Source organism: Pocillopora damicornis, chromosome 8 (genome assembly GCF_964200805.1).
Source record: "Pocillopora damicornis chromosome 8, jaPocDami1.2, whole genome shotgun sequence".
Lineage (NCBI taxonomy): Eukaryota > Metazoa > Cnidaria > Anthozoa > Scleractinia > Pocilloporidae > Pocillopora > Pocillopora damicornis.
The window spans coordinates 1,354,248-1,367,281 of record NC_142677.1 but is presented as its reverse complement, the minus strand read 5'-3'; the positions used below and the strand labels follow the sequence as shown (position 1 = coordinate 1,367,281).

The 13,034-nt window shown below is 36.4% G+C and overlaps 2 protein-coding genes and 2 pseudogenes across 4 annotated transcripts; 1 reads left to right on the top strand and 3 right to left on the bottom strand.

The window, feature by feature from the left end:
- Positions 1-182: 182 nt before the first annotated feature.
- Positions 183-3,720, top strand: LOC149040880 (uncharacterized). Of its 2 annotated transcripts, XR_016179143.1 has the most exons (4): positions 183-285; positions 1,232-1,604; positions 2,090-3,596; positions 3,670-3,720. XR_016179143.1 is itself a non-coding variant. In XM_089180343.1 (3 exons), the coding sequence occupies exons 2-3, from the start codon at positions 1,253-1,255 to the stop codon at positions 2,593-2,595; spliced, it is 858 nt and encodes a 285-aa protein (XP_089036469.1). In that variant the 5' UTR covers positions 183-285; positions 1,232-1,252; the 3' UTR covers positions 2,596-3,720. The 2 variants fall into 2 exon arrangements, 1 of the variants encoding a protein (XP_089036469.1); XM_089180343.1 differs by having other exon boundaries at positions 2,090-3,720.
- A 241-nt stretch (positions 3,721-3,961) lies between these two features.
- On the bottom strand, positions 3,962-4,926 carry LOC149040879 (uncharacterized; annotated as a pseudogene).
- Positions 4,927-6,012: 1,086 nt separating this feature from the next.
- On the bottom strand, positions 6,013-11,243 carry LOC149040878 (uncharacterized). The gene is made up of 6 exons (XM_089180342.1): positions 11,129-11,243; positions 8,249-8,413; positions 7,681-7,857; positions 7,132-7,191; positions 6,352-6,516; positions 6,013-6,130 (listed from the first exon to the last, which is right to left on the bottom strand). The coding sequence occupies exons 2-5, from the start codon at positions 8,325-8,327 to the stop codon at positions 6,356-6,358; spliced, it is 477 nt and encodes a 158-aa protein (XP_089036468.1). The 5' UTR covers positions 8,328-8,413; positions 11,129-11,243; the 3' UTR covers positions 6,013-6,130; positions 6,352-6,355.
- Positions 8,931-12,966, bottom strand: LOC149040877 (uncharacterized; annotated as a pseudogene). Its single transcript, XR_016189192.1, has 2 exons — positions 12,860-12,966; positions 8,931-11,534 (listed from the first exon to the last, which is right to left on the bottom strand). The product of XR_016189192.1 is annotated as an uncharacterized LOC149040877 (transcript).
- Positions 12,967-13,034: the final 68 nt, after the last annotated feature.

Genomic DNA, 13,034 nt, shown 5'->3' with positions numbered 1-13,034 from the left:
GACCTTTCATGGCTTGTCATGACGCAACAGAGGCCTACGAGTTATCTTTGAGTGATATGCAAATCCCATTGATTTTAAATCGTAGCGAGGCGGTCGTTATTAAAACTAAACACAGGCTAAAAGCAATTAACCCGCACAATAAAGCAATTATATCCTTTTAAACACAAAATACAAATTGAAATTGAATTGCAGTGTTCTTTTAAACCGAGAAATGCCATGGATACAGGATAAATCCATAAAATTTTCCTTAGCTCTGGATTCTACTGCATCTAACAGATAATATAGGTAAGTTGATTGTAACCATTAGAACCAGTCAACATTACTCGAAACACGATTGTGTGTTTGTGTCTGTCTCCTATTTTGTTTTATGAACAAGGATGTTAAATGTCTTGCACGCGAACTTCGCGTGATTAAGAGTAACTAAAGAGATGTTTTAAGTGTCAAGGTGTTAATGCGTTCAAAGGAAAAGAAATTTTTAATGAAATCGCGCAAAAAGCGTGAGTCTTGACAAAATTGCGGTTTTTTGTTTTATGAACGAGGATGTTAAATGTCTTTCACGCGAACTTCGCGTGATTAAGAGTAACTAAAGAGATGTTCTAAGTGTCAAGGTGTTAATGCGTTCAAAGGAAAGGAAATTTTGAATGAAATCGCACAAAAAGCGTGAGTCTTGACAAAATCGCGGTCGGCCTGGTAGATGTTTATGTGCTACCGTTCATACACGTATAAGATAAAGGGAAATGAAATGATACCAAAACAGGTAAAACATGTTTTTTGGGTATCCCTCATACATCGGCAAACGTGTGCTACATATTCAATTTTTCAAACATCGTGTGATGGGAGCTGCGGGAGGTTTTAATTGCGCTATGGCTTTGAAAACTTTCACATCTTATCATAGATGTCCACCATAAATTTACGATTCAGTAACGCCGACTTTTATCCATCTTATTTTTTTTATTTTATATATATAGGGAGTCTGTGTAATGATTTTTCTGTTTTACAGTGCTCGATACGTAGGAGTAGGAGCAGAGCGCGATATATGTTGTGATAGGGGAAAAAACAGAGAGACTATACTTTCATCCCTACAAGCCTGTTTCGTGATTACTCGCTCATCAGGGGATTTTATTGTTAAGAATATTCGTACTATCGTTTCTATATTTTACAAATTTGCATAGTGAGCGTGGCGGTAAAGTACGATGCTATATATATACTTATATTTTTATTAACTGTTCAGGACAGTGACCTAATCCCCCACATGGAGGGACAAGCAATAAGTGGAACAACCTTGGCGGCTGTGGCGTTTGAAGCTTCGGCGAGCTATGAACAAATTAGACCCACCTACCCATTGGAAACTGTAAGGTTCCTGTTGAAAAAACTCGGAATTCTAGAACACAACAAGATTGAAAATTATACCTTTACCAGAAATCTTCCACTTACTGTTCTTGAATTAGGATCCGGCACAGGCAAGTTCACTCGAGTTATGTTTGAAATCTTAAGAGGCACCGGGACTCAAATAATCGCGAGTGATCCCACAGGTACAATGATACAGCAGTTCCAAAGAGTTTTACCCCGCATTGAAATTCTGCAGTGTCGTGCTGAGAATATTGGTAAGTCAGGTTTAATTCACTTTTGCGTCACCCTGAGAAATAGTTCAGACTATCTGTAATTGATTGCCTTGTAATAGTGCATCAGAAGTAATCTTTAATAATATCACGACAAAGTTAGCAACTGTGGAAAAAAAATGAAAGAAAATAGAAAAGCGAGAAATTAATGAATGACAAATGGCCATGAATTGGGCGTGAGTAAAGAGGCTATTTCATTATCATTATTATTATTATTATTATTATTATTATTGATAAATCCATTATTTTTTTACTGAAACGCTGTCATAAAAACGTGTTTTAAAGAGAAGCTTAAGGGAAAACTAAATAAAATGCAGCTCCGGTCGCGACGAGTCAGTCTGGCACTAAAATTAAGTTTCCTTTCTCATTCTCCAGCGTCGGGATAACTTTGGAATGGTCTTTCAAGCTGCTATTTTGTGCTTGAATTTTTCGCATTTTGAAATTCCATTATATCTCTTTTGTCGATATAGCTCTCCCAGACTCGAGTGTTGATGCAATTGTAGCAGCGCATTGTTTTCACTGGTTCGCAAACGAAGAGGCTGTGAGAGATATTTGCAGAGTTCTAGTGCCTGGTGGTTCTCTGGGAATGATTTGGATCCTTCCTGATGAATCAGTGCCTTGGGTTAAAGAGTTGTTGACATTTTTTCGCCCGTTGGAAAATGGTTTCGAGCACACAACCTCAGAAGAAACCATGAATAAGATATTTCAAGTGGTCGGAAAACTGTTCACTGTCCAAAAGGATTCGACAACGAGGAAACACTGGCAGCTTACTTACGATGAATGTTACAATACCCTGGCTTCTAAAGGTATTTTGCAAAGCAGCCCTGATGAGGTCAAAGATGGATTCAAGGTTTGGTTTGATAAAGTCATGCGCAAGCATTTTCCTGATATCAAAGAAAACGACTGGATCCCTTGTCCGTCGGTCACGTTGATCTGTTGGTGCAAGAAAAAGGAAATGATACAAAATTTAGAATGAACCTCCTGGTTCCTCTCTGATTTGCTTGATACTTGCGAACTTTTTTATATGACCTCTAGCTCACTCGTATTAAAAGGTTTAATTAAGTCCTTTAGTCACCAAGTCCACGCCCTAAGGTCTTTCTTGTACTTTCCTAAAATGCTTTCGCGCACGAGGCATAACTTGTCACGACTCATAACGAGTTAAGATTTGGGGCCGTTGTATCGATTTTTAGAACTTGGTCCCACTTTCGAGTTAGATTTAGTCATCATAAATTGAAGTGTATACCTATATCCATGCCATGATTGTCACACCCATTAAAATTGGCCGTATTACCTCATCATCACAGTCGAATCTCCAACTATCGCTTGGTTTCATTGTTGAGAGGGAGGGTGTGGAGGGATTCATTGACCTAACTATTCGAGAAAGATTCCGGACACAGAGAACTTCAGTGGTAAACATGGTTAGTAGAAATATAAAGGATATCTACGCAAATATTGGCAAAATAAGGTATTTTGTCATGGTATCAATTTTCTATCACTAGGATTAATTCCCATTTGATTTGAATATTGTTTTGTCATTATCATCGCTATTTTCATTATCATTGTCGTTATAATTATTGTTGTCATTATCATTATGGTTATCATTACTTCAACGAGCTTTTCCAGATGATTTTCCTCGACACCTCCTACATCCTACTTTGCCTTTTCCTCGAAAATAATAATAAAAAAGGAGTAAAATGGTGAGGATGTTGTCACTGTAAGTGCCCCTAAGGCACGGGTTTATCCCTTGTTTTGATTTAGTAATCGTTTAATTAATAATCTGTAAAAGTCACACTAAGTGCCTCGTCACGCGTTCCGTAAGTGGTATCGCATTTCCAAACAGAACGGATCTATTGTGCAATTCAATAATTCGATCGATTTCGCAAGCACTCGTGGTTTAATAGAAAGAAATTGTCTGTCGTTTTTATCGAAGGAAGGAAAGGTCTTTTTGTGTCAACTCTCGCCAGATCCGGCAACAATGTAAGTTTAATTTACCTCGAGTGTTTATATAGCTAATTTCTTGTCCCTAATTTTGTGAATCGATTATTTTTAGCTTCACGGTCAAATACGACATTTAATAAAGGAGGCGTTCCATGAAAGAAATTGGGGCGATATTTGTTGTGTCGATCAGTGAGATTCGTACGGTCCAGCTAGCGGCGATCAAGCGTCGCTATAGTCACTTTCAACAATAATATGAAAAATACAGCATCATTCATGAATGAGCTTAGATGTTCCGCATACTTTTGTTATCTGTTAGGCCAATTGTCTCCCTTTTCTTTATATGTGCATTCTTGTTTCCATTTTGCTTCAGTATACTCATACAGTTAACAGCTTCCTCGTGAATATCAATGGGATTCATTGTATACATTGATCAAATCAACCCTATCAACATCTCTAACATACTGGTCCACGTCAAAGTTGTCATAATCACGAAAATAGAATGCTCTCTTATACCTTGACATTTGTCGATCAAGCACTGGTAATAGAATGATCTGAGACATCAACCAGCGCAATGCCGGCATTCACACTCAAATTAGAATTTGCGTAAATGTGGTCAGTCAGAGTAGAAGTATGATGAGCGAGCCCGGTTGGTTTTGTTATTAAAGGTAGTAGATTGTTAGAATAGAGCATATTTAGGTACTCTTCAGATAATAAATGTTCACTGTATTCCCGGAGATCTATATTAAGATCCCCAAGAATATATATCTTATACTGAATTGCCTCTTAAAGCAAAGTTTTAAATTCAAAAGTAAAAGAAGGTAAATTACAAGTAGGATGGCGGAAAAAACAACCAACAATTATATTAGGTCTCCCATTCTCTGACGCTATTTCTCACCAGGATGATTCGTCCAATGGTATGGTTAACTTTAAATCAGGTCCATGAATGGCTTTAGGATTATTTGAGACATAGCCCAGTACCGCTAGTCTGTTTTAGTGGGTTGGTGCGGAAGAAATCATAATTGAGGATATCAGTATTTGTTACTGTCCGGTTTGATAGTCTCGTTTCGGTAAAAGCTAAGATATCAGGCTTGCGGTTGACAGAATGTAAAAAATCGTTCACTAGAGACAAATGCTTTGGAATACTTCTGATATTACAATGAAACATAGGTAGACACTTTGAAGTGGTATTATCCAAGAGTTGATTCAGCTGAGTTAGAAAATAATAATTGGAACGTGGACAATTAAGGATGTTATCAGAATCAATGTCATACCACCAGTTACCAATCACTGCTATTTTTTTTCTTTTAATTTTGTTTTTAAAAATAAAAACTAGTGAGCAGCACACAGCAGCAGATCTTGTCAACTTCGTTTATTATCCAACCGGTTTCGTCTGATCACACAGACTTCATCAGGGATTTAACAAGGTGAACAAAACTGAACTACGAATGTACTGGACGTTTACAGTACAAATCACGTTCAAATTGAGGTGAAAACTGCAAAAAACGCCTACAAACAGGAAACGTTACGCAAATCTAGCGCAACGGTTTGCAAAATGTTACGCAATTCCAGCGTAACAAGTAAGCGATGTTTATTTTTGGTGAGCCCCAAACGCCAAATTTAACACTCGTTACGGTTATCAGTTTACATTATCAACTAAGCTGATAAGGCCAAATGATCTAGTTATACTCCTCACAGACGCAGCACCACAGTTTTTCCAGAAATTCACCCGCTTTATTTACTTGTTGTCATCATTGCTCATCGCTTAAACACTTTTAAAAACTGCCACGGTAATTTATTGCTAAACGAGGGCCAAAGTAGTGCTCCATAAACCTTTGAGTGATGCTCCATAAACCTTTGAGTGATGCTCCATAAACCGACGAGTGATGCACTATAAACCGATGAGTGATGCACTCATCGAATATACAAAAGGATGATTAATACGATCTTTATTTTCAGGCGCCGCTTTATCCTGTCTTATTCCTTGGAGTTAAGAGCTTGTACAATAGTTATAATGAGGGATTAAATTCAACCCTGATAAAAATCACTCCAAATTATTTACGTTTCCCCAGCCTCGCGACTAACTCAAGCCTCTAGTTCAGTTTCATTTCTATTTTGTCACCTACAAGTATGGACTGAAGATTTCTTATCTTATTTTCCGATCAAGTATCACAATATTTAGTCATATATGACTTTTGTGGTTTTTGGAAACCTAGCATTATTTTCTTTCATTCATGTTGTATTATATGGTTGTTGTTTGACAAATGAATGCCACTGAAGGTTGAAACCGCTGGAAAGTAGCGATAAAGCGTGGTGATAAACGTTTAGGACAAGATGAAAATATTCAAATCATTTATTTCAGGATTTAGTCAACGGTGATGTGGATTGTGTAGCTTACGGTTTGCAGCAGATAAATAAATCCATAAACAAAATGAAATAAAAAAAGAGAACAAGGATGTCAATTGAACCAAAAAAATTTATTGAACGCTTTTGAAGCTACAATTTCAGCTATGACTTTGAAGCAACTTTCTTAATCTTGCGTGAGTCTTGGTCCAGTCTAATCATTCTCGCCAAACCTGAAATAGAGAAAACAAAGTGAGAAAGAGTCCTTCATAAAGTTACTTAAATGAGTAATGAGGCCAGCTGGGACAAGCATACTTATCTATGGCATGTCACAAGTAGTAGAGAGAACTCAGCAAGGACTAGCATATGCATTTCTTGTTTAAAAGATGCCCTCAATTTTCTACGCGATTACAAGCTTGTAGCAATCCTTAATCGATATTTGTGAAAGACTCACCATTCTAACGACCGTAGGGGTAGTATGGGTAGCGGTAGCCGTAACCCTTTCCTTTTCTTGGGTAGTAACCCTTTCGGACACGATATTTCCGGTAGGCTTTACGGTAGCTTTTCTTAGGTTTTTTTCGGTACTTGCGGTAGCCTTTTCCTTTCCAATACAAATAACCTTAAAATAATTACGAAAAAAATACTTTAGACCATTATATCAAACGATGGATTATCGATCATAAAAATCTCAGAATCAGACAAAGGGCCCATTCATTAACATTTCTCTCCATATTTTACAAGATAATTGTCTGATATCATAATGATGTTGCTTTACTTATATCTTAGCAAGATGGAATCAATAGCCTCTACTTGGCGTAAAAATATACAGGATTGTTTATCCTCGGACGTTCTCTGTTCCAAGATGCGAACAGTTTCCGAGAGCGAAGCTCGAGGAAACCTGAGAGCTTAGAGGAACAGATAATGTCCAAACATACGAGTATATTTTTTGCGTAAAGTATAGGCTTTGTAACTATTATCCTTCAAACATTTGGCAGCGCGCGCCGAATGTTTCTTTTGAGCGTTCTCCAGTACGATTTTATGAACAAACAGATAATTCCCATTTTCTTCTATATCTTCTTGAATTAAAAGCTATCGGTTGCGTGATATCCTTGACGATGCCCAGTTTTAGCAGGGGATATTCGGCCACCTGACCGAATATCAAGTGTGCGGGAGCAAGAACGTTTCATGGATCATAAATCAAAATATAAGATCAAGAAATGTTGAATAACTTTACCATATTTCTTTTTTGACTTTCTTGGCACCGGTCTTGGATCCTCAGAAACTTCATCTTCACCTGATGGAAAAGAAATCATAACATCTGGTTAGAAAGTGCTTTTCTCACAGTTTACTTCATTGATAGTTGTGTCTTCATGTCCCACGTAATTGTTCTTTTTTCCCAAAGAAGTAAATCACCCGGTGATCCCTATGATAAGACAAATTCAGACATTATATGGATCCTGTTGGTATAATCAGCGTAGTGAGCAATATTCTTCTCTTTGATTCTTCTGTGCAATTAAAATAAAAACCTGGCAAGAGTTGAGCTTTTGTTCCTTCCCATAGTACATTTCATGCTAACTTTCAACTGTTGTCAACCAAAACCTGCTAAAAGAACTTTCTCGATGCAGAAAATGATCATTAAAATCACCCCTGTTTATCTTAAACTGTTCTTTCACGAGTTTCTTCCCAATGAGAAGAAAAATTCCAAACTCTCGTCATTGACATTATAACTTGAATCTCATCTCCGAAGTGGAGACAGAACTTGGTTAGCAGGATCAACACTTGCCTGTCTCTTCGTCTTTATCGTTCATTTCTTCTAATTCCTTAGCATCCCTCTCATTTTCTTCATCTCTTAATTCGTCAAATGCTTCATCTTCATTTTCCGGCTCCTCATCATTCTCCCCGTCAAATTTATCAGAGGCAGTCTCGAAGTCTTCGTCATTCAGATCTTCAACTTCTTGGGCTATTTTAGGGGGAAAAAGAAGGCAAAAAAAAACTGGTTAAAGGTGAAAATCAAAGTAGAGTACGCTGGTTTTCATTTGAAAACAACCAGAATGGTAATTAAATGGAGAGAGTCTTGACACTTCCAAGGAGAGTTGCTTTCTTATCCACATTCGTAAGAACTATATTGAAGATAATTCCTATGAGTATTCTTTTCTTTTCTGGGAAAACATTTTTTTTTTATCAGGCTTCAAAAAGTAACTAAGTAGCCTCTTAAAGTGACCTGTATCCTCACTCAGAGGAGCATCTAGGTAAGGAAAAAATAATACTTAATAAAAGTAACGCCATTGGACTAATAGAAAAAGGAATGGTCTGACAAAAATAATCATGCTCTCGTAATTTTGATCCAATACCTTCCCGCTTTTCCGCTAGGTAAGAGGCTGTACAGGCTCCTAAAAGGAAACAGCTGATCAACAAAAGTTTCATCTGCATGGCTGAAGCCGTTTTAACTCCGGGCAGAGAATGGCTCTGGTGACATCCTCATCGGTCCATTTATGGGTTTCATACAGATGCCAATACTATAGAACGAAAACTCAATACATTACATTGCATGTTTTGCACGTAATCTATAAGGGGAGGATTAAAAATAGGCAAATAAAAGTAATATTATATGGTGCAATGGATGACAAGACAAAGGCATTGAGGTGTCGGAAACATGATTCTTCAAGCACTCTTAATATTCTAAGGCTAAAAATAGAGAGGTTGAGCTTGAAGTTAATGCGCACGGTAGACAATAAACTGCATCAAGAACAATTCTTCAGAACAACACTATGCAACAGAAGCCTTGGGGATCTGAATAATGTTGTGATACTAGTTGCTTCTCTTTTTGTTTTGAGTATTTTTAAAGCTCAGCCGAAAATCGAACTTCTAAATTAAGAACAGTTATATTTAGACTTACGAATACGTCAATCTCATGTTACATGGTTGGACAATTTACTCGTCTGATATTTTTTCATTTATTTGTCTTGCGTAGATTTAATAATAGGGCCTCACTGATTAGCATCCTACCGAACCAAAACTTTCAGCTCTTTCCTATGGGTTAAGCATGTAGTCAGGGCGAATGGCAAAAAGTCAACAGGAGAAACTAAAATAATTCTACGGAACAGCATCATTTAACAGAAGCTTCAATAAGTAGAATAATCAGATAAAGAGTTTTGATACGAGAGGAAGCTCTTTCTGGGTACATTCTTAAAATCTAAGATAATACTGAGCTTTCAAAATTCTAAAAATTTGTATTTAGACATCAATATGTTAAATTGATGTTACATAGTTTGGCAATATGCTGGTCTAATATTTTTGATTTTATGTCCTGGATAGTTTCGATTGCAAAGCTTCACCAAGTAGTACTTCGATGAAAATGACCTGCTGCTTAGATATTGCAGTTATATCATCAAAATTTGAACTCTTCCCCAATAAGAAAAAATGTAAACTGTTGTGCATCAATAAGAAGATTGCTGAGAGAGCAACGTCTAAAAGAACTAATGATTGATTTTTAATGCTTGACAACGACGTAAGGAGCAAACAAATCAGTGGAAACCAAGTCGTAAAATAAGATCTATTAATAGATTAGTACTTAGGTCTATACTGAATACATGTAACGATATTCCTGTTGATCACTGCTGTGTTGGCATATCAACAGTGAAATTGATCTGAAGAGCATGTAAATCTTTCTTTATACATAAAGAGAGGAAATTTTACCTTTTCTGACTGAAGTAATTTTAAGGAACCAAGGTTAAATTCAGTACAGAAGACTAATATTGGGGTATAAAAAATAAAATGTATTTTGCAAATATTGATTCCTGTATTTTTGTTTTTCTTTAGAGAAAGAAAGACTGGACTGTTTACAGTATCACCATTTTTTTGCTCTTTCTTAAACTCCTCCAAATATATCTAGAAACAGTCGTGCCCATCTTAATTGTATTCTAAATATTGACAAGTTCCGACAACCTTTTAACTTGACGATGATTTTGTGAGACTTTTACACCTTTAAAGCGTTGAAATTATTCAGAAAGTTTATTCTGCGCTGCCCTTAATGTTATCTTAAAATCTTTACAATTTTTTAAAAGTCTTTTTAGGTATGTTTATTATAAATACAAGGAGGATATCTCTGCTGATATTATTTATTGTAAATACTTGTAGGATATCTCTGCTGATATTATTTATTGTAAATACTAGGAGGATATCTCTACTGATATTATGTATTGCAAATGGGTGTGGAGGGATTCATTAACCTAACTATTCGAGAAAGATTCCGGACACAGAGAACTTCAGTGGTAAACACGGTTAGTACAAATATAAAGGACATTTACGCAAATATTGGCAAAATAAGGTATTTTGTCATGGTATCAATTTTCTATCACTAGGATTAATTCCCATTTGATTTGAATATTGTTTTGTCATTATCATCGCTATTTTCATTATCATTGTCGTTATAATTATTGTTGTCATTATCATTATGGTTATCATTACTTCAACGAGCTTTTCCAGATGATTTTCCTCGACACTTCCTATATCCTACTTCGTTTTTTCCTCGAAAATAACAATAAAAAAGGAGTTAAATGGTGAGGATGTTGTCACTTTCAACAACAATATGAAAAATACAGCATCATTCATGAATGAGCTTAGATGTTCCGCATACTGTTGTTATCTGTTAGGCCAATTGTCTCCTTTTTCTTAATATGTGCATTCTTGTTTCCATTTTGCTTCAGTATACTCATACAGTTAACAGCTTCCTCGTGAATATCAATGGGATTCATTGTATACATTGATCAAATCAACCCTATCAACATCTCTAACATACTGGTCCACGTCAAAGTTGTCATAATCACGAAAATAGAATGCTCTCTTATACCTTGATATTTGTCGATCAAGCACTGGTAATAGAATGATCTGAGACATCAACCAGCGCAATGCCGGCATTCACACTCAAATTAGAATTTGCGTAAATGTGGTCAGTCAGAGTAGAAGTATGATGAGCGAGCCCGGTTGGTTTTGTTATTAAAGGTAGTAGATTGTTAGAATAGAGCATATTTAGGTACTCTTCAGATAATAAATGTTCACTGTATTCCCGGAGATCTATATTAAGATCCCCAAGAATATATATCTTATACTGAATTGCCTCTTAAAGCAAAGTTTTAAATTCAAAAGTAAAAGTAGGTAAATTATAAGTAGGATGATGGAAAAAGGAACCAAGAATTATATTAGGTCTCCCATTCTCTGACGTTATTTCTCACCAGGATGATTCGTCCAATGGTATAGTAAACTTTAAATCAGGACCATGAATGGCATTAGGATTTTTCGAGACATAGCCCAGAACTGCTAGTCTGTTTTAGTGGGTTGGTGTGGAAGAAATCATAATTGAGGATATCAATATTTGTTACTGTCCGGTTTGATAGTCTCGTTTCGGTAAAAGCTAAGATACCAGGCTTGCGGTTGACAGAATGTAAAAAATCGTTCACTAGAGACAAATGCTTTGGAATACTTCTGATATTACAATGAAACATAGAAAGACACTTTGAAGTGGTATTATCCAAGAGTTGATTCAGCTGAGTTAGGAAATAATAATTGGAACGTGGACAATTAGGGATGTTATCAGAATCAATGTCACACCTCCAGTTACCAATCACTGCTAATTTTTTTCTTTATGTAATGTTTAAAAAACGAGCAGGAGTGTTTAATCGGGTTTAAGACCACGAGGCGCAGCCGAGTGGTTTTTGACCCGATAAAACACGTGCTGCGAGTTTTTTGAACGGCTTCACAAACATTCTTGGAAAAGTGCGTGTCAAGAGAGTTCATAACAATTATGCTTTTGTGAACGTTAGAAATTAGCATACGAGAAAAACATTAGGGATTAAATTAGTATGCAAGAGAATCAAATCTCACACGTGTTTTGTACTTTTCTTCTACTAACCGAAGAGGATATGGCGTCCTGTTCCAGAGCTTTTTCGGAAGCCTAAGAATGCCGAGGAAGAGAGGACTTTAATCGAGAATGCCATCCCAAAGTCAACACGTGCAGTGACAAAGTGGTCAAACGCAGAGGTTAGCGAAAACGAGTTTGGGTCACTTCTGCCAACTGATCTTGAATTCGAAGTTTCAGATGATGTATTGTCTAATATGCCTTTACCAGATTACTGTACTAATGGAATAGAGAATTTTTCTAGATGTGTATTACGATTAATTTGGTGCAAAAGTAAATTTACTGTGTGAAATTTGTTGAAAGAACATTAAATATGTTCCCACCATTTGTTGTGTCAGTTTCTGTGTTGATAATTAATTAATATTCATAAGTCACGTGCAGTGTCTTTATATCTGATAAAGCACCGCATACTAATAAGGATGAGGTTTATCGATATAAAGTCACTGCACGTGATGTATTATCTACTATTTGATAGGTTAATGGGCTTATGAATTATTAATGAGTTTTTGAATATATTTTTAAAAATAAAAACTAGTGAGCAGCACACAGCAGCAGATCTTGTCAACTTCGTTTATTATCCAACCAGTTTCGTCTGATCACACAGACTTCATCAGGGATTTAACAGGGTAAATAAAATTGAACTAGGAATATACTGGACGTTTACAGTACAAATCACGTTCAAATTGAGGTGAAAACTGCAAAAAACACCTACAAACAGGAAAAGTTACGCAAATCTAGCGCAACAATTTTCAAATTGTTACGCAATTCCAGCGTAACAAGTAAGCGATGTTTATTTTTGAAGTTCACGTTAAATCGTGAGCCCCAAACGCCAAATTTAACACTCTTTACGGTTATCAGTTTACATTATCAACTAAGCTGATAAGGCCAAATGATCTAGTTATACTCCTCAGAGACGCAGCACCACAATTTTTCCAGAAATTCACCCGCTTTATTTACTTGTTGTCATCATTGCTTATCTTTTAAACACTTTTAAAAACTGCCACGATATTTTATTGCTAAACGAGGGCCAGAGTAGTCCTCCATAAACCTTTGAGTGATGCTCCATAAACCGATGAGTGATGCTCCATAAATCGATGAGTGCTGCTCCATAAACCGATGAGTGATGCTCCATAAACCGATGAGTGATGCACTCATCGAATATACAAAAGGATGATTAATACGATCTTTATTTTCAGGCACCGCTTTATCCTGCCTTATTCGTT